The following is a 23,444-nucleotide window of genomic DNA, read 5'->3' as shown; positions in this document are numbered from 1 at the left end:
CTATTGATGCTGAAGTCATTTCATGTGCCTGTCAGAGTTCACATCATAATTAAGTCACAATAATTTCTTAATTTTTGCAGCAAATATATTATACTTGTCTCTTTTCATAACAAATCTGTAAAATAACACCCAAGTAAATCCACTATATACAAATAATCCCATACATTCACTTGTCTTTTTCTCCAATCGACACAACCTGTTGATATGCCAGTTAGCTCTTTTTGTGGCTTTGGCAAAGAGTTCTCTAGCCTTCCTTTCTGTTACCACTGACGTTTTTGGCTCAATGTGCAATAGTTTCTTTTCCTTCTTAATGACAGCCTTTTTCCTTTCAAGCTGGTGCTTGTATTGGCGACATACAGTGCAGACGTTTGACAGAGGGCTAAATCTGTTCTCTCATGCAAGAAATCTTTCTTCTTATAGTAATTAACTGCACATTTTCCAGATGTCTTCTGAGCGTCAATTTTTCCATATGCAGCTTCTTTTGTAGGTGCTGTTCTAAACTCTTCCAAGTGCAATTACTATAATTTAGATCTTTCTTGCAGAAGTCACAAAATGCAATTCCTCTAGAAATAGTTTTCTTTTAAACTGACCAACTAAATTTCCATCAACTTTTCGCTCCAGTCATTCCCATTTCCATACTTTATAAACCTTTATCTAAACTTTTTGTGTCATCGTCTCTCTCACCAACTCAAACACCATGTTTTGCAAGCATGCTTCTTCATTCTATTGCCATAAGTTTCCATTACATGAAGATTCATTGGATGAATTTAAGCTTTTATTAATCAGAAGAGTCTCTATTAGACTCTTGTGCTATCTAACATATGGAACAAATAATTTACAAGGGTCGTTGTGGAATGGAACAGGACAGACCATTTTTAAAATCTGATTCATGTTAGAAGAAAAGCAGAATTCCACTATAAAATTGAGAAAACTCTGTTAATGCTAATAACTAAGATGTTGGGGTTTGGCATTCAAGTTACATGTATATGCATATGTGTATACCTAACCAATGAATACTAGCAAATAGCACAGATGAGATTAAATAATACAATGTTTTCAAAATTTTCAGTAGGAATATGTTAATCTTCGGCATGTTCCACAGATAACTGTCTAATTATATATGTTCATTTAATGTCAAATTACTCCTTGATGTCAAGTTTCACAGAAAGCTTCAGTTACAAATGCTGTAAAATGATATATTCTGTATTATTATGCTTGTCTGTGCCTATATCCACAAATCGAGGACACCAAGCATCTGCATAACTTTTCCAATGTGTTGTTTTTCTCGGCATGTTTAAGTCAAAATCTCTGAGGTCAGTTTTATAAATAATCATTAAATATAAGCTCAAAGGTATGCAACTTCTATTAAAATATGTAACACTTTTGGGACCCATCGTCTTGACCATGCACAAATTTCAACCAATCAAAAAGCATATTCTGAATGGCAGCATAAATAATGCAACATATATACTGGCATAGGTCATGGCTATTCAACCATGTCTGTATATTCATTCAACCATGTCTGTATATTCATTCAACCATGTCTGTATATTCATTCAACCATATCTGTATATTCATTCATCCATGCGTATATTATTAATTTCCATGTAACAAAAAGTTCATCTACATCAAAAAGGGAGGATGATCAAATGTGCTGTGATGTTTCAGATGGATATGTAAATGTCATAAATGAAAGAAAAAAATTTGGATCCTGGACATAGCCCAAAAAACCCCATGGAAAATGAGGGTTATAGGTAGAGGTATGTCTGATGTAATGCTAATGCATATGATGCAGTGCCATTGTAAAGCTAATGCATGATGCAGTACCATAATAATGCTAATACATATAATGCAGTGCCATAGTAATGCATGATACAGTGAAATAGTAAAGCTAATGCATATGATGTAGTGCCATTGTAATACTAATGCATAGGATGCGGTGCCATTGTAATGCTAATGTATATCATGCAGTGCCACTGTAATGCTAATGCATGATATAGTACCAATGTAATGCTAATGCATCAATGTAGTGCCAATGTAATGCTAATGCATATGATTCAGTGCCATTGTAATGATCATGCATCAGATGTAGTGCCATTGTAATGCTGCTAAAGCATAGGATGTAGTGCCATTGTAATGCTAATTCATATGATGTAATTCCATTATAATGCTAATCCATGATATAGTGCCATTGTGATGCTAATGCATATGACGCAATGCCATAGTAATGCTAATGCATATGATGCAGTGCCATAGTAATGCTAATGCACATGATGCAGTGCCATAGTAATGTTAATGCATATGATGCAGTGCCATAGTAATGCTAATGCATATGATGCAATGCCACAGTAATGCTAATGCATATGATGCAGTGCCATAGTAATGTTAATGCATATGATGCAGTGCCATAGTAATGCTAATGCATATGATGCAATGCCATAGTAATGCTAATGCATATGATGCAGTGCCACAGTAATGCTAATCCATATGATGCAGTGACACTGTAATGCTAATGCACATTATGCAGTGACACTGTAATGCTAATGCATGATGCAGTGCCATAGTAATGCTAATGCATGATTTCATACTATTTTAAAGCTAATGCATATGATGTAGTTCCATAGTAATGCTAATGCATATGATGCAGTGCCACAGTAATGCTAATCCATATGATGTAGTTCCATTGTAATGCTAATGTATATTATGCAGTGCCACTGTGGTGTGATGTGTGATGTGATTTTGATTTTTAACGTAGCTTTAACAATTTTTCAGTCATATCGCTATGATGTCTGCAGTGTGGCAGTTTATAGTGATGTCTAGCACTGGGGCATCATGCCACAGACACGTAACATGATGTCCCACCCAGTCACATTATCCTGACACCAGGCCGACCGGTCCTAACACTAACCTCTTAATGCTGAACGCCAAGCGAGGCAGCTGTTAGTACCATTTTTGTAAGTCTCTGGTATGACTTGGCCGGGGATCGAACCCATGACCTCCCGCATCTGAGGCGGCCGCTCTAACCACTAGGCCACCGGAGCAGTCAGTGCTATTGTAATGCTAATGCAAGATGTAGTGCCATAGTAATGCTAATGCATGATGCAGTGCCATAGTAATGCTAATGCATAATGCAGTGCCATTGTAATGCTAATGCATCAGATGTAGTGCCAATGTAATGCTATTGCATATGACGTAATGCCATTGTAAAGCTAATGCATATGAAGTAATGCCATTGTAACGCTAACGCATATGATGCAGTGCCTTGGTAATGCTAATGCATATGATGTAGTGCCATTGTAATGCTAATGTATAGGATGTAGTGCCATTGTAATGCTAATGTATATTATGCAGTGCCAATGTAATGCTAATGCATGATGTAGTGCCATAGTAATGCTAATGCATAATGCACTGCCATTGTAATGCTAATGCATAGGATGTAGTGCCATAGTAATGTTAATGCATATGGTGCAGTGCCATTGTAATGCAAATGCATCAGATGGAGTGCCAATGTAATGCTAATGCATATGATGTAATGCCATCGTAATGCTAATGCATATGAAGTAATGCCATTGTAATGCTAATGCATATGATGCAGTGCCATAGTAATGCTAATGCATATTAAGTAATGCCATAGTAATGCTAATGCATAAGAAGTAATGCCATAGTAATGCTAATGCATATGATGTAATGCCATTGTAATGTGAATGCAAAGGATGCAGTGATTTGTAATGCTAATGCATAGATGCAGTGCCATTGTAATATCAATGCATATGATGTAATGCCATTGTAATGCTAATGCATATGAAGTAATGTCATTGTAATGCTAATGCATATGATGCAGTGCCACAGTAATGCTAATGCATATGATGTAATGCCATTGTAATGTGAATGCATAGGATGCAGTGATTTGTAATGCTAATGCACAGATGCAGTGCCATTGTAATGTTAATGCATATGATGCAGTGCTACAGTAATGATAATGAAAAGAAAGATCCAAGTTTATTTTCATTTATTAAAAGTTATTTAACACACGTTTGCTGATACACAGAACAGGGGTCAAGTGCCAGAACTGAACAATAATGGAAAAACAATTACTTCAGAAAAGTGACACTTATGTTTTACAGGTGAGACAAAGGCTTTGAAAACTTCCCCATGTCACAGAAACATGAAAACATTGACATATGAAGAAAAAAAAAATCAAGATTTAACATTCAATATCTTGAAAATACAATTTCGTTAAATATTTTAGTTTTGCAAACTCTGGCTGTTTATAGTTTGGTGACACTCTAACTTCGTACAATGCAATATGCTCTTACCTTGTCCCCTGGCCAGTATGTTTACTTTGTACAATGCAATATGCTCTTACCTTGTCCCCTGGCCAGTATGTTTACTTTGTACAATGCAATATGCTCTTACCTTGTCCCCTGGCCAGTATGTTTACTTTGTACAATGCAATATGCTCTTACCTTGTCCCCTGGCCAGTATGTTTACTTTGTTGTGAAGTTTCCTAATAACATTAGAAAATGACCTGCTTTTAATTAACTCACCTCTTTAACGACAGTTGTGCTCTTATCCTCCACTTGCTGTACAACATCATATCTGTTACACTTGAAATAACCTCCTGTACTCGAGTTATGCCTCTTCCACTGGTCCAAACACACCCAGCAGAAGTCATACTTACACTGAAACATAAGAATTGGGCTACCATTAGCAGGAAACAACAATTATTATATGCTCATTTTATTCTCCGTTAACTTTATTTACATTGTCAGAATTGTTCAGTATTTTATGATATTGCAAACCTTCATATTGCATTCATGTGCATAAAAGAACTACTTTCTATTGTAAACAAACAATAGACACAGACGCCAGCACTTTTGATTTGTAAACAAATCATGTACACTCACGTAGTAGGCAGTTTAAGTTTTGGTTGATTAAATTTGTTTCTGAATGAAGTAAAGCAGATGTTTTGTGGACTGCCACATACCAGCTGCTTTGGCACATTCCGCATTAGCTTTTTGATACGATGTTTCGAATTTAGGCTAGCTATATAGCCAGAAAGGTCCTTACAAATACCATACAAGTGACAAGGGATAAACTGTCTTCTTTAGCTGGTAATAAGAATGGCAAAAAAATATACTTACAGTTTTACATCCTGAATTTCCTCAAAATGTACTTTCTTAGTTCTGCAAATCCGAATTGCATGAGCCATGTTATAGGTTCTCAATCTTGATTACACATTTCAAAATTGTACTGTAATTTCGAATATAAGTGCAATTACATACTCCTTACTGCACTCAAAATGAAATAAGCAAATAATTCCATAGCATCTTTTTGATGATTGCAATTGAAAGACTTCATATTTTTCCCACATTATGATTTCAAACATTCAATAATAGAAACAGAATCACATCTGCAGATGTCAACACACTTCTCCCTCGCTTCTTCAATCCGATGTATTTCATGTGGAATTGTCACATATAAATCCAGTCCATAACCATGAAATATTGTAGAAAAAAAAAAAAATACCAAAATCTATTCATTCCAGATCAAATGGAAAAGTTGTTGCAATGCGCATTCATTCACAATAGGAATCCAAATTTAAATTTTTACTAGATATGCCATTTTCTTTCGAAAGTTATGTCGAGCAGGTGACAAAGTTCAAATTTATCTGGGCAGAGTTATGTGCGCATTAATGATGTTGTTGTGTAATGATGACTCTGCACTTGTGTATTTAGTTTGGAATATGGCATACATTCAGTTACTTGTAGTTTATTTTGTTCATATAATTAAGCATTACATAGAATAAGAAAATGAGCATATAATAAAAAGGTTACTGTATTTGTATGGGAAAATATGAACTTGTTTTGTCAGATGAATATACTGCATTCCCAAGGTCGTGCAGTATATCTATCCTGAAAAACTCGTTCATATTTTCCCATACAAATGCAGTAACCTATAATTCTCTAACTTAACCAACCTGACAACTAAACAATAGATATAAGTGGACCTAATATTGCTTACCTGTTGGTCAAGAAATCCGAGTCAGTAGGATGCCTTTTGTGATGAAAACAACTTTACGCATTTCATGTTTTCTCGGGTTTTTGTATCCATCTATGATGAAATATCATTTGTCAAATACTGAAAGGACCCTAAACCATGATACTCTGAGTAAAAGTTTTTCAAATTCTATAGCTATATCTGATGACTGATCAACATCTTTTGTATAAATCTGAAAGGTCTGTGTGCCAAAATTATTTCAATAAGGTTTCCTGAGGGTTTATTTTGTTTTTCAACTTTTAGTAATTGGCAGACATACCCCTGACAGATCTACATCAGGCAGACATACCCATGACAGATCTACATCAGGCAGACATACCCATGACAGATCTACATCAGGCAGACATACCCATGACAGATCTACATCAGGCAGACATACCCATGACAGATCTACATCAGGCAGACATACCCATGACAGATCTACATCAGGCAGACATACCCATGACAGATCTGCATCAGGCAGACATACCCATGACAGATCTGCATCATTTGTACAAATCTGAAAGGTAATCATGCCAAGGATGCTATCAAATATGATACAAATTCTGTTAAATAGTTTTGGAGAAGAAGATGTTTAAAGTTTATTATAGTGTCCGTCATAGTAGATTTTTCAATTGATAGTAGCAACAGCCAAATCTCAAAGTAGATCAGCATTTTTTTCCACCAAAGTCATCTTGCCAGGTTGCTTTTTGTCAAAGTTCTTTAACGGTTGTTACTATTTTTTAGTAATGGTGGCCATATTTGATGGTGGATTTACATTAGTTATACAAGTCTGAAAACCCTACATACTAGGATGCTCTGTCTGTATGATACCTGGTTACATTTGTGCTGATTGGTTTTGAGAAAATGTTAAAAATAACAACAATTTAATGACATACAATGCATGATTCTTGCAGGACCATACTATAAGCTCACTTATCATTTTGGTCAGACTAGCTGAAAATCATTGCTGTGTAAGTGAAATATTTACACAAGTAGCCCAATTATTATATAGAAGAAAAAAAAACTGCAACATTTTTATTTAGAGGCCACATTCCCCCTATGTCATCCTTGCTAGTACATCCGAATTGGAATTGTTGCCCTTGTTGGTCTATCTATCTATCTATCTACAGTGCTCCCCTGATTTCTCCCTCCCCTATCTAGCTACAGTTCTCCCCAAACCCACCCACACCCATCTCTCACTTTTAAGTTACTGGCAATAAATTTCGATGTACTAATTTATTTTACTATTTAATTTCCCCACCTTCATTTGCCACCCTTGCTATCTATCAGCCACTAAGCTTATCAATGTATAAATGACACATAAATAATTTTCAAAGACCTCAAACATTTGCCATGTTTGTCTCATGGAATGATTCAGTTAGTGAATTCATTTATTGACCTCTTCTAATAGAGGTGATTAGTTTTATGTCAACTTGGTTTTTATTTACCTAAAGAAACTAGTAGTACATGATAACGGTCACTATCTTAAAACCATTTACAATAACAGCCAGGAAACAACAAAAATCACCATGAGTGAATTTCAATTGTTATTTCATGTAAGCTTGAGTAAAATCATTGTCTTTCAAGTGCATATTGAGTTGTAGTGAACTGAGTTAGAGCCAATGAGAAATTTTGTTATTGTGTGTTAATCCCAAGACTAGTTTGACACAGATCACCAACCACTTCACTGCTGGGTGGGATTATCCCATCAAGAGGTTCAATGAAGGTCATGTGGTTGCACAGGTTGATGACTGCAGTGATGACAGACTCTACGATAAACTCATCATGAAAAGAATTCACAAGACAGCCCAATATACCAATATGGGGGAAGCTTTGTTTTTTTTTTGTGGTTCTCAAATACCAGAACAGAGAACAATCCTGTAACTGATAAAACAAGATAAGAGATGGCAAAGTCCTTAATGTGAGTGAATTTTCATACATCAATGGCTGGCTGCACAGACTTGTGACCAGACAGAGTCATCACATTATTTCTGGCAAGAGGGCAGTCAACTTGAGTAACTCACTTAGAAATGCTTACAGTAAACAAGGTATGGTTGAATGAGGACATAACTTTGAAATAATGCCCAACTGATTCCTATCAATAAAGGATAATACAAAAGGGACAAAAAAGAGCTATTAATAGAATCACAGTTGTGATCAGTGTAAATGCTGATGGGTTTGAGAAAATAAAACCAGTCATTATTGGAGAATCAGCCAATCCAAGATACTTTCACTGCTTGATTTACAAATTGTATGTGGACTAAATTCACACTTTCAACATCAATGCATATCTTGCAGAATGGATGAATGTCTTTCAGTAGACAATAACTGAGATTTTTGAGGAAATTACAGTTTCTGGTCCCAATGAATGTACAAGGGATTTATGTCGTGGACAATGAAAATGAATTAGAAATGTGTCAGCCACTCCATCAGGAATAGAAGAAAAAATGAATTTGATGCAAGTCCTGGAATCTGTGTTCTTGCTGAGGACATGTCATCAACATGTGCATAAAAAAAAAACAATAATCGATTGTGGATTTCTTTATAGGAATGTAAAATATTGATAGTGGAGTGCATAGTGTAACACTTCAACTGCAGTTTACTTTCAGTTTCCATTCATACTATGAAGACAATGGAATGCATATAATGATGGGACTTACTGAAGTCTGGGAAATGACTGTGAACACAAAATCCATTTTATAGTCCTATGCATCATTTTTCTAAAAACCCACTGGTTAAATTACAATGTCTGTCTTTCTTTCCATTCATCCATTTATCTATATAACTGACTAATCTCAATCAACTGCCATCCTTGATTATCCACCATCTTCCATCTGGTGTGAATATATACAGGTAATTAGTGGGAGCACTGTATCTATCTGTCTATCTATCTAACCTACCTACCTACCCATCTGTCAGTTTGTCCAACTCCTATATCAACCAATTTAATTTTGGTGAAGAGTCAGAAGTATACATATATATTCTGCACCCATTACCCACTTAAGAAGTGACTCGCCTGCAGCAAGCTCACGGCCCACTATGAGTAGGTCACAAACAACACTTTAAGAACCTATATGTTAGAGAGGAAAGTAGAGCTTGCTAGGGAATCCGAAAAAAATACAACTCTCCTTATCTTCTGTTGTATAAGTGAGGGAATCCCTAAGTGAAACAACTCTCCTTATCTTCTGTTGTATAAGTGAGGGAATCCGTAAATGATACAACTCTCTTTATCTTCTGTTGTATAAGTGAGGGAATCCTTAAGTGATACAACTCTCCTTGTCTTCTGTCATAAAGAGGAAGGGTTGGAAATGTGAATTCAGAATAAACTGGTATAAGAAAAATAGCACACACAGGTATATAACAAATGCTCTGTAGTCCTTATGGAAGAGAAAGAATTAGAAAGGTTTGGTCTGCAACAAATACTTTCCACTGACTTTGCCCTTTAACTTTCAGCCACAAAACACTCAAAATCTTCACTGTTACAACATTTTTATATGCAGAGAGTCTAATAATTCAAACATCTAAACAGGTGGCAAAGCATTATCAAAATGAAAAATAAATGTGATGGCACTTGGAAAACTGTAATCTTGTCCATAATGTGTGGCTACCCTTGCCAATACAAAGTAATTTATTGGAAAATATGAACTCATACATGAGAAAAAGATCTGGTGAAAATCCTTCTTGGCCTAGTTCTTCTTACTGTAAACCCCTATGCCAAATTCACTTTCAATCCATTAAGAATGTAAAAAGTTAAAAAGCAGAAATGTGACATGACATGGCACACGGTGTAGAACAGAAATGACATGGCAGATATACTGGAGCAACACTATATGGCTTTCCAGTGAGACATGTTCCTTTATAGTTCAGTACAGGCAAGATGACATTCAGTCTCTCTGTATATCTAAGAATGTAAATAGGAAGTAGACTGATGCCTCCAATATTTCATTTCATAACAGTTATTAAAATTAATAATAATAATAATAATAATAATAATAATAAGGCATTCTGATACCTTGGAACATTTCATGTGATTGCAGCCCTCATTTTTCTGTATAGGAGATTTGCAGTTCGGGCAGGGTTTGGAGTTGGTAACCAACCACAGACAGTTGGCTGCACTCTCTGTCTGCTCCTCTGTGCCAGACACTGTAAAAACCCACACAAAACTAACAGTCAGAATAGTGATATCTGAGTATGTATGTATGTATGTATGTATGTATGTATGTATGTGTGTATATATATATATATATATATATATATATATATATATATATATATATATATATATATATATATATATATATATATATATATATATATATATATATATATGTGTGTGTGTGTGTGTGTGTGTGTGTGTGTGTGTGTGTGTGTGTGTGTATTTACTTGCATATAACAGTGACATCAGATTCTGTATTTACTGGTAGTAACAGCGACATCTGATGCTGTATTTACTGGGGGGTATATGTACATATATATATATATATATATATATATATATATATATATATATATATATATATATATATATATATATATATGTATGTATGTATAAATATATACAGTGGATCCTCGTTAATCTGGACACATTCGTTCCCAGCGAATATGTCCGGACTAACGAGTTTTCCGGATAACTGAATCATGCACATTTTTTATTTTACGATATCATCACACCGTATATATGTACATGTATATGCTAGCTTTAAATGTAATGTACTGTATATTCAACAATGGTTGAAATAAATTAATGAATACATCTATTAATTTGTGTTTATTTTACATTATTATAACATGTGCTTGTACGTACATATACAGTAAATAGAAGTTTAGACAATTAACACATCAAACACATCACACTATGTTCATGTACATGTATGTACTGTACATACATTTATTATGTCAATTTCCTGAAGAAGTCTGTAACCTTTGTTTGCCTGGATTCTTTGAAGCCCTATACTGTCCACAGCTTAAAAATGTCAACTGTATTTGCACAGCAAACAATAAACTGTGATTGTTACATACAATTGGTAAACAACAAAGAGGCTTAATGACACTTTTAATTTATTTACCATATGTTATGTCAAAAAGCGTGGACGATTTGATCCCAGTGTGTTTATTTAATTATTAACACCCCTGTTGGTGACTAGCTAAAACAGACATTGTTTATACAATCGCTGGTTACAATATAGTCACGCTACTTAGTTATTGATAGTAGCCATAGATTCTCAAGGGCTTCACTACTGTGTTTTATGTATTATTCTTCTGATTGTATTTTCACATATGATTTTTCGAATTTTCTTATTTTTGGACAGATTATTTCCGGATTATTGAGACAAGTTTTAATGTAATTTTACACTTTGGTCCCTGATTTTGATTTCCGGATCCGGAACGAGGATTTCTTGATTAACGGAGCAAATTAACATTTAGGAATTCCATTCCCGTTGAATTATTGAATTATGTCCGAATAGCGAGGTTTCCGGATAAACAGAGTCCGGATTAACGAGGCTCCCCTATATATATATATATATATATATATATATATATATATATATATATATATATATATATATATATATATATATATATATATATATATATTATAACCAGCAGTCAACTGCAAACAGCCAGACCCATATCTACATCACATTACATGATAGATCTATGTTGTTTGCTTGAAAGCATAGATAGAATAATGTACAGCCAGATCCAAATCTGTCAGCACAATCCATGATAGATCTATGCTGTTTGCGTGAAAGCAGACATAATAATGAACAGCAATTTTAACCATTTTACATTTTTGGTACACATCTATTATATGTGGAAAAATTTAAAATAAAAGTCTGATTGTTATAGCTGTGTAATTATTTTTCACGGAAGAATTTTGTATGTGCTTTAAAATCTTGAGAAAACTCATTCACCGTCATGTCAGTGAGGCCACATGACCAACTGTAGCTGCTATTTCTCATACTTGAAATTTACAAGTTTTTCATCTGCGTCTACATCACTAAGTCATCTGAATTTGATAATTTATAAAAACTAATTGCTGCCTACATCAATATCAGAGCCTTTACCTAAGTTATTTAATCTTTCAAAGTTGTGATTATAATCGTGAAAACTGCGTAAGTACTGAATGAAATCCGCAACCGCCATTTTGGAGAGTGGAGATTATGACCCAGTTACTTTAAATAGCAGATATCGACCAGTGCATAAACAGTGACCATGTGATCTGACGTAATTGTCATTCGCAGAAATGAATGTAGTATCTAATAGCGGGTTTTTCCCCTAAGGTGGCAAACGAAAACCCGGGTCAAAATGGCTGATGTTTACAGCAGGTGTCAAAAGACGCTTCCATGTGAATGGAGTAGAGGCATCAAAAGGCGCTTCCAAGCAAATGGAGTAGAGGCGTCCAAAGATGCTTGCATGAGGTAAAGGGTTAAGCAAAAAAAAAAAAAAGAAAGAACTCCCAACTTTTACTTTTACCCTTCTGCTCAAGCGGAAGCAAAATAACCAAAATGATGTTTCTAATACAACTAGGCATTAGTCTCACGGAAAATTTGTTGAAAGCCAATGTATTCAGAAATAGCCCCCAAAATGTCTTTCTTACTCACATTTTGAGGTGAAAACGACACAAACCTCCAGGGCCAAATGAGTTAAAGCCACAATCAAAACAACAAAAATGTGGTGTTAAACCCAAACCAACATTATTTCTATGAAACTGAACATTCCATTTTATACTTCTATGCTGACTGTAGTAACTTTTTACTTACTGTCCCTTTGCCTTCAATGCCTTTTAGTAGGTTTCACAACATTTGTAGGGGCCCCAAGTGGCCGAGTGGTCTAAAGCGCTCTCCGTTACGGATCATTGCCATCTCACCTCTGTCTGCGCTGGTTCGAGTCTCGGATTCAGCCAATGTGGGTATGTGAGAAAGCTTACCAGTAGCTTCTCGTGGGTCGGTGGTTCTTTCCAGGGTTTTCCCGGGTTCTTCCTCCACCATTAATACTGGCCGCCATGTATAGCCTATCGTGTGCTGAAAAATGGCGTTAAACCCCACAGCAACAACAACAACAACAACAACATTTGTAGAAAATGCTGAAAGTAACAGCTTGATAATGCCTGCCTTTTGCATGAAACACAAAGGCAGATTAAAGCTTCTGGGAAACTCCTCTAAATTTAGTCTAGTTCCCCGACCAACTCAACTGAATCTAATATGAAATCCAGATCATCACAACCAGACAAACTGATATATGGATTAGACCACAATGATAGATCTTTCATAATTTTTGCTATTAGTCCATAAATCCATTATTTAAGGGATGTTTCAGTAAGACTTATGGTCGAATCAAAAGGGTTGACAGGTCAGGCAGACCCAGATCTGTCAGCAAATAAAGTGACAGTAGATCATTGTAGATTAAAGAAAACCACACACGCCAGTGGCACATTACATAATGGTAGATCTTATGTAGAATAAAGAAAAGCATAGACCCAGATTCACCAGCACATTAAGCGATTGCAGATCATAGGTAGAATAAAGAATACTGTTAACATAGTATTACAACTCTACGGTCTTAAAATCAATAATAGAAAAGAGTATAAACCATCTACTTCCTCAGATAAACAAAGTGAAAATGGAAAATTAACTTATGATATCGCCAACTAAATCCCAAATAATCCTAGAATTACCAACACAAGTCCTGTTGAATAAAGTTCTGAATAAACTTCAGTGGTATAATTTCCAGCACTAAAAGTGCTGATGTGCCTGTAATGGCTGGGAGTCTCTAATGTATTAATGTACCAATGACCTTTATTGTAATCATGTGCCAACAGTCTTTTGTTGAATCTGAGTAATATTATCCAAGGTTTCCTTGTCTGAATTCATTTTAAATTCCCAGTCAATGTTTCTTTCCAAGAATATTACTGAGCCAAGAATATTAAAGAACACTTTGTATTTCCAGTGAAGAATAATTTGAATTAAATAATTTCAGCCCAAATCAAAAACTTATCACAACAGTGACTCTGCCTCAAGATATTATAGCATAAATAAATAATATTTAGATAAACAAGTTTATAAAAAACAAAAATACAAAAGACGAATCAGGATGTAAGACAAAAGTTAATTTCCAAAATAATCCAAGCTATGATTAGATAATGACTATTATTAAAATTATAAAAACGAAAGCAGTTAACATCCAGTAGACCCAGCATGAAAATTTCATGGGGAATTTCCAGTGTTCTGGACCCAGATTCAAAAAGATTTACAAAACCTAAATCAATTTTTCTGGTCAGGTAGAAAATGACTTGAATTTGGACATCAGTTATAAAATACAATTTTACATAAATCATAGCATAAAATGAATTAAAGAAAACCTACCAAACAATGCAAACTAAATATACATAACAATGGACCCAGATCCATCAGAATATTAACTGATTGCAGACCATATGCAGAATGAAAAATAACAGACTCAGAAGAATAGAATAAATAAGATCTACCAGCAAGTTATGAGGTGGCACAACATATGTAGAATGAACAACAGCACAGACACATATGACATCACATGCACATTACCTGATGGCAGATAATAGGCCGAATGAATAGAATTGACCCAGATCTACAAGTACATTACCTGATGGCAGATGATAGGCCGAATGAATAGAATTGACCCAGATCTACAAGTACATTACCTGATGGCAGATGATAGGCAGAATGAATAGAATTGACCCAGATCTACAAGTACATTACTTGATGGCTTATCATAGGCAGAATGAATAGAATTGACCCAGATCTACAAGTACATTACCTGATGGCACATGATAGGCAGAATAAATAGAATTGACCCAGATCTACAAGTACATTACCTGATGGCAGATGATAGGCAGAATGAATAGAACTGACCCAGATCTACAAGTACACTACCTGATGGCAGAATGAATAGAACTGACCCAGATCTACAAGTACATTACCTGATGGCACATGATAGGCAGAATGAATAGAACTGACCCAGATCTACAAGTACACTACCTGATGGCAGAATGAATAGAACTGACCCAGATCTACAAGTACATTACTTGATGGCTTATCATAGGGAGAATGAATAGAACTGACCCAGATCTACAAGTACATTACCTGATGGCACATGATAGGCAGAATGAATAGAATTGACCCAGATCTACAAGTACATTACCTGATGGCACATGATAGGCAGAATGAATAGAACTGACCCAGATCTACAAGTACACTACCTGATGGCAGAATGAATAGAACTGACCCAGATCTACAAGTACATTACTTGATGGCTTATCATAGGGAGAATGAATAGAACTGATCCAGAACTACAAGTACATTACCTGATGGCAGATGATAGGCAGAATGAATAGAATTGACCCAGATCTACAAGTACATTACTTGATGGCTTATCATAGGCAGAATGAATAGAATTGACCCAGATCTACAAGTACATACCTGATGGCAGATGATAGGCAAAATTTATACAACTAACAATATCTACAAGTACATTACTTGATGGCTTATCATAGGGAGAATGAATAGAATTGACCCAGATCTACAAGTACATTACCTGAAGGCAGATGATAGGCAGAATGAATAGAATTGACCCAGATCTACAAGTACATTACCTGATGGCAGATGATAGGCCGAATGAATAGAATTGACCCAGATCTACAAGTACATTACCTGAAGGCAGATGATAGGCAGAATGAATAGAATTGACCCAGATCTACAAGTACATTACCTGATGGCAGATGATAGGCAGAATGAATAGAACTGACCCAGATCTACAAGTACATTACCTGATGGCACATGATAGGCAGAATGAATAGAATTGACCCAGATCTACAAGTACATTACCTGAAGGCAGATGATAGGCAGAATGAATAGAACTGACCCAGATCTACAAGTACATTACCTGATGGCAGATGATAGGCAGAATGAATAGAATTGACCCAGATCTACAGGTACATTATGTGATGACAGACCTTACAACACATCTCATTAAATGCATGTTGAAACAATGTCTGTTTATACATCAAATTCTTTGATGTCAGCGTGACCTGTGGAAGAGTCCATTTGTTTATTAAGGAGTAATCTGCTTTCCTATTTGGCTATGCAGTTGCCTCCTTTGCGAGTTCTTTGAGGTTGTATTCCGATACATGTTCTTAAATTATGTCAGACAATCCACTTCTGACAGCAAGTCTTTTTATTTGTATTGAAATAAAAGATTGTATTCTTCATCAAACAAATCACAGCATTAAATGACATTAAACAGAACTTTAAAATAGTTTATCATTTTTAAAGAAAATAAAGGTTTGAAGGACATATTTCTAATCATCGATCACAAGCAGTTAGATAGTTTCAAGGTCATCTTATAAAAAAACATTTAGATCATATAGTGATTTAGCATTACAAGAACTTGTTACAGAATTTAATTGGTAGCATGATGAGGAAAAATATGCTTTGAAAACAAATGAGTATAACTTTTGATAGCAGCAATCACGTTTACTATTTGCCTTATAAAGTTAGTTTGCAGAGACTACAACAACAATGAATAAAGCTGGAAAATAAATCAGCATTGGGACAGTGACCGTGCATATTTATAATAGAGACTCTAAAGTTGTGATAACCATGATACTGCCAAACGTAATTAAATGGTCAACGGAATATTTTTCTTGTACGTACAACTTGTATTTAAAGATGAAGTTTACGTTGCACACCAGTTTGTAGTACAAGATGTAGTTTATCAGTCTGTACTACAAGATGTAGTTTACACTGTACACCAGTTTGCATTACAAGATGTAGTTTACACTGTACATCAGTTTGCATTACAAGATGTAGTTAATGTTGTATATGTACATCAGTCTGTACTACAAGATGTAGTTTACACTGTACACCAGTTTGTATTACAAGATGTAGTTAATGTTGTATATGTACATCAGTTTGCATTACAAGATGTAGTTTACGTTGTATATGTACATCAGTTTGTATTACAAGATGTAGTTTACATTGTACATCAGTTTGTATTACAAGATGTAGTTTACACTGTACATCAGTTTGCATTACAAGATGTAGTTTATGTAGTACATCAGTTTGCATTACAAGATGTAGTTTATGTTGTACATCAGTTTGCATTACAAGATGTAGTTAATGTTGTATATGTACATCAATTTGCATTACAAGATGTAGTTTATGTAGTACATCAGTTTGCATTACAAGATGTAGTTATGTAGTATATCAGTTTGCATTACAAGATGTAGTTTATGTTGTACATCAGTTTGCATTACAAGATGTAGTTTATGTTGTACATCAGTTTGCATTACAAGATGTAGTTTATGTTGTACATCAGTTTGCATTACAAGATGTAGTTTATGTTGTACATCAGTTTGCATTACAAGATGTAGTTTATGTTGTACATCAGTTTGCATTACAAGATGTAGTTTACGTTGTACATCAGTTTGCATTACAAGATGTAGTTTACGTTGTACATCAGTTTGCATTACAAGATGTAGTTTACGTTGTACATCAGTTTGCATTACAAGATGTAGTTTACGTTGTACATCAGTTTGCATTACAAGATGTAGTTTACGTTGTACATCAGTTTGCATTACAAGATGTAGTTTACATTGTACATCAGTTTGCATTACAAGATGTAGTTTACATTGTACATCAGTTTGCATTACAAGATGTAGTTTATGTTGTACATCAGTTTGCATTACAAGATGTAGTTTATGTTGTACATCAGTTTGCATTACAAGATGTAGTTTATGTTGTACATCAGTTTGCATTACAAGATGTAGTTTATGTTGTACATCAGTTTGCATTACAAGATGTAGTTTATGTTGTACATCAGTTTGCATTACAAGATGTAGTTTACATTGTACATCAGTTTGTATTACAAGATGTAGTTTATGTTGTAGATACTGCAGTTCATCATGTCCAGGCCGCCTTGTTGATAGACTAAAACCAAAAACTGAAGAAGAAATAATGTTTAACTGCTGAACCCTGACAGTGCCAATCATATTTACTTGGATAAAAATTATTTCCAGTTTTCAGGACAATATACTTTCCCTTCCATACCAGTGCCAAACACATAAAATTTATAGCCAGACCTGCAACAGTATGTTGCCTTTAAAATGAAAACCATGTACAAATGAACAAACTTTTATCAAAGATTTGGGTGGGGAAGTACAAAATTTGCCTTTTTAACAAAGGGTTATTCACAACTGAAATAGAAGGCACATTTTTTAAAATATATTTAATGTATTTTTAAAAATATTGCTTGAACTTGCTTAAAAATGAAACTGAATTTTATGATTTGATTAAAGTCAGCCACTGATAGCAATGGACTACTGCAATAAAAATAAAGGGACTATAGGACTGATTTAGCTACATAAATATAGGTGTTGAAAATAAATATATGGATACAAATAAATAAAGAAATAATTTACCATTTACAAAGTTACAAATACACCGCTCCCTCGATAACTCGCGCCCGGATAACTCGCGATCCCGCTTATAACGCGGTGTCCGTCTTGGCTCCCGATTTTTTCCAGACAAAATGTATTTAAAATATCTTTAAAATGTGCTGAACATGAAAAAAATCACGATAGGAATTGATAAATTAAACCTTGATACATTGCTCGTTTTATAATCGAAAATGGTGATTAATGCCCGTAAAAATATAATCCATATTTTGCAATTTGCAAGCCCTAGAGAAGAATTAATTTCATAGATCTTGAAAACGCTTAATTACGCGTATTTGGACGCCAATTTTTGATCTGGGACGCAGAAAATCACTGAGGCTGGAGTCCTCCGTACGCATGTAATAGGTGCGCGGGAAAATTCAAAGATTTGCCGGTCCTGTTTCAGCCACCTGCTTTGTGGGAAAATGTGTTGATCAGTTTACTGTGCTGATATTTACAATGACAGAATTCAGTGACTGAAAGACTCTTTGATGTACTGTTGCTATTTCATAAGGGTACATTAAAAAAAAAAAAAGAACATGATGCAACAGCTAGGCGGCTAGTTCAAAGGCTTTGACTTGGCGGCCGAGTGAGAAAATATACTGATATTTAGTGATTGAATTCAGAGGCAGAAAGACCCAGTTTTAAAATCCTAGCGAGACCTCTGTTTAAAGATATCATATATTATGTAAGTTTTTAGGATAAATAGTTGTCATTATACTGTAAATAAACAGTCTGGTGAAATAGCGATCAATGAAAACTTCTGGTAAATGTTAACAGGTGGCAACAGAGAATGAAATAAACACCAATTAAACGACTTCCTGTGTGAAAGTCACGTTCTAATCCTTTAATTCCGTTTCAGTGTTAAACATTATAATCACAACATTATCTGTTCATTGAAAACATGAAAAGAGTCAATCGACCATCACATCGAAACCCGTGAGTACTTCTGTGAGAACCTAATTACATGTACATGCCGGCTTTGTTTTGATCAACAACTTGGGGAAGTGTTTGTTGCATTAAAAAAAATCGATTACAAGAGACCTCGGGTGCTGGATTAAGGGTCTTGGAGCTGCCTTTGACGTAAAGCAAAACAGTAACAGAGACAACGACGACGATAGCGACTTCGAATGTTTCAGTGAAACTGATGTCATTAATGCCGAGGCTGTTTGGGAGAAATTAGTACAGACTCATGGTCCTGAGATGGGCGTTTCTCTTGATGGAGGAGTGGATTTGTGCTGACAATGATTGCCCTACAGCCGAATACATTTCAGATGAAACTATAATTATTTCTATAGCGAACAAATTTGCAGCAGGAGACGATTCTAACTGGAGTAACACAAGTGTTGAAAGTGATGCGTACACAGATGTTGCACCCCCACCCCTCTGCACAGGAAGCAAATATTTTGATATTGCCATAAGGTGGCTGGAGACCCAAAATGTTGACTACGTAAAGCTCATGCAGTTGAGAAATCTGAGGGATTTTGCTCGGCGGCAGAGAAACCAAGGAGTAACACACACAAAAAAATTAACTGATTTTTTCAAAAAGTGAATTGATATTTGTCAAGCGTGGCACAAACGGCAAGATTAACTTGTTCTAATTTACGTTGCTTTAAATTTGCAGACCAATTAAATATGTCAGTACTGATTAACTCTTGTTTTTTTTGTTTTCCATTTTACTTCTATTGCATTCAAATCTATCTGTCTATCTATCGTTTGATCGACACTGTTTCTCGAAAAGAGTCGATCTTTTGTGTATAAAAAACTTCTAATTTGGCTCAAACAATAAAACTAGAATGTATACAATTCAACATAAAACTTAGTGATGTAGTACACAATGTGTGAAGTGGTACACATGTTCAGCGAACGGAAACCACGTGGAATAATGTTTTCGATGATCGCCTCAATATACTGTAATTTATCCTGAAATTTTTAATGTTGTCCTATGAGAAAATAATAAAGTACACCGTTATGAAGAGATATTTATTAACAGTTAATCTCAGAACGATTATAAAGTGAGTATTCAACAGTATAATCTGCCTACCCCCCCCCATTTTTCCGTTATGTCGTCAATCACTTTATTGGTTTGGGGCTTATTTTATAGGTCCCTCGATAACTCGCCCCTCGCTTATAGTGCGGTCGATGTTTCTGGACCCCGATGTGCGCGAGTTATCGAGGGAGTGGTGTAATCTGATGAAGTCAAGCTATTATAAAATCATTTAAAAGAGTATTCAAGATAACATCTGGAACAAGTGAAATAATCCAGCAGAAAAATTTCCATTATTGTAACTATTATTATTATTGTACTTCTTATTATAATCCCAAAAAGCTGCTTGTTTTGTGTTTCTTTTGTCTTCAAGTGCCAATTACATTTATCTGTAGGGAAATTAGTTCCTTGCTTGGCTATATGTTGTTGACACAAACATGTTAAGTGAAAGAAAAATGCTAATTAAAGAAAATGCAGTTGATGTTTGTTTACATATGGCATGCAATGATTTCCATAAGTCTCAGTGCTATATGAAAATTAGACTCTTCCTGAATTCAGGATGTGCATAGTGGGTGTACATGGACCACTCTTTTCAGCGTGTATTGAATGGATGGTTTTACACTGTATGTCAGTACAAATTATGTATCATTTGTGCACAAAATGAATTCAAAAGTTTTAGCTACATTTTAAGGTGCCGACATGAAAATGAGAAACAGATGCAGATGCTGTGCAGGGTGAACTACTGCAAATTACATGACAGCAGACCTGGCTCCAGACTGGTTTATGTGCTTTATGTATATAAAAAATGTCAATGTTTACACAACCATTTTGAACATGAAATGATTCCATTCGAAAATTATTGATCCATCTGCATTCCAGAATTTGCAATCTGTGTCAGATGTGAGTTGTTTCCATTAAAGCTATCGATAGGAAATGTAAAGTCTTCTTAATTAAGTCTGAAATTCCACAGTAATAGAGAACATGGTAAAATTCCACAATAATGCAGAGAACATGGTAAAATTCCACAATAATACAGAATACATGGTAAAATTCCACAATAATACAGAGGACATGGTGAAATTCCACAGTAATACAGAATATATGGTAAGGTCATCTGCCTGTTATCCAAATTTTGACTGAGTAACTGCAAAGCATATCTAAAATTTCAACTAGACAAGGTGTATTACAGAAAGCTAAACAACGTGTATTAAAGGCAGTTAGACAAGGTGTATAGAACAGAACATGGACTGATTTGTTGCTTTAATGACTTCATAATTTAAATTGACAATATCAAGTTTAAAGCAAGAATTAAACAGTTGAATCTGTTCTAGTAAGTAAATTTCCTGTATGTGTATGTAGACCAAAAGTTATAAAATGTGTATTTCACTACTCACTATGTAACAAGTGTCCCTCCAATAAACTGATACTCTATTAGGCAAAAAGACTATTCAGGAATTCAAGATAAGACCATTTCTTCCTTTTAACTGCAGAGTGCTGAAACCATATCTAATATTCTTCAGCAATACCATGATTTTCAAACTAGCTTCTCATCAAATCAGTGCATAAGTTTTTTCTTTGAAGAAAGTAAAAGCATAAACATATTGTAAAAGTCAACCAACCATCTCTAAATGAACAGAATATACAAAACTTTTTTAATTTTATTTTCCCAATATGTATGATAGAAATTAAGATCACTTGATTCTTGAAATGGTATCTGATGTAAATAATGCATGACATCTTGGTCTTTCCATGGGTGGTCTTCATTCATTGGCTGTTCAAATGTCCATCAGCATAACTTCCATTGTTAATGACCGGATCATAATTTGAGCTATATGTATTAAGTACAATCCACCAAGTCATTCATGTGACGGAAATGCACCTTTCCCCACCTGAACTTGGCATCATCTTCTTATGCTAACATTTTCTAACAGCGCTTACAATGATTTCTGCTGAACATCTGATGAAGTCAAGGAGAGACCATTTAAGTTTCTAAAGAGATGGGAGGGTTACTGCTTTAAAACTAATGTCTTATTAAGAGTTGTATTATAAAATAGGGCTTTTAAGTGTAAATTCAGTGTTTTCTTTTTCTATTGTTTGTGTTTTTAAATAGAAGCTGGAGCTATCTGGAATTTAATTGTCCATATCTCAGTGGACTGCTTTTCATGTTTAAACAGTAGAATAAATTTAAAACTGTTCAAGAGAAGCTCAAGAAAGTGTTCGTATCATCAAGTCAGTGTGTAAGTTTTCTAATTGTACAAAATATACAAGACATTAAAATTAATTTCTATAGATGATCGCAACAATGATCACTGATTGCTGAAAAGATACTTGATTGTAAATCACTCATGACATCTCAGTCTTTTCATGGGTGTTTTTCATTTTTTGGCAGTTCAAATGTCAATCAGTAATGCCAGTCAGCCACTCCACAGTGGAGATGCCATTGGTGTGTCAGCTGAGGTGCAGTAGTGATTTGTAGTTATTTTGTTGCTCTGCCAGGGAGTGGTTATTTTGTTGCTCTGTCAGGGAGCAGTTATTTTGTTGCTCTGCCAGGGAGCGGTTATTTTGTTGCTCTGCCAGGGAGTGCAGGGAGCGAAAGTGGATGGGATTAAGTCCCCCACAACATGGGATTCTGAAAATACATGTGAGATCTACTATATATTCCTGCAAGCCTCTAATGAGATGGTCAATGAAAATACAAGAAAGCAAGAAAGAAAAATAAACTTACATGTATCTGGCCTGATTTCACTGATCTTGCTGTACCATTTAGCGAGGTTTTCACAACTGCATGGTTCATGAGCCTCACCAGAACACACCCTACAAAATGATAACATTACTCTTTACATTCATCTTTGTGTCATCTCAAGCATTTTCTGCCACAAACCATAACTCAAACTACAAGAAATAATTAACTTTCACAGATTTTTTTGTAAGCTACTGTGTTTT

General features: G+C 35.0%; 1 protein-coding gene across 1 annotated transcript in view; it reads right to left on the bottom strand.

Moving 5' to 3' along the window:
* Positions 1–23,444, bottom strand: part of LOC149789872 (ankyrin repeat and IBR domain-containing protein 1-like) — a 138,253-nt gene that overhangs the window by 68,142 nt on the left and 46,667 nt on the right. The window contains exons 12-14 of the mRNA XM_089971879.1: positions 23,227–23,315; positions 10,055–10,185; positions 4,548–4,682 (exon numbers count right to left, since the gene is read on the bottom strand). Coding sequence (XP_089828005.1) covers positions 4,548–4,682; positions 10,055–10,185; positions 23,227–23,315 — 355 coding nt within the window. The remainder of the gene's footprint in view (positions 1–4,547; positions 4,683–10,054; positions 10,186–23,226; positions 23,316–23,444) is intronic.

This window comes from Sinohyriopsis cumingii, chromosome 10 (assembly GCF_028554795.1).
Source record: "Sinohyriopsis cumingii isolate HCF-2022 chromosome 10, ASM2855479v2, whole genome shotgun sequence".
Lineage (NCBI taxonomy): Eukaryota > Metazoa > Mollusca > Bivalvia > Unionida > Unionidae > Sinohyriopsis > Sinohyriopsis cumingii.
This window is presented reverse-complemented; position numbering and strand designations above follow the sequence as displayed.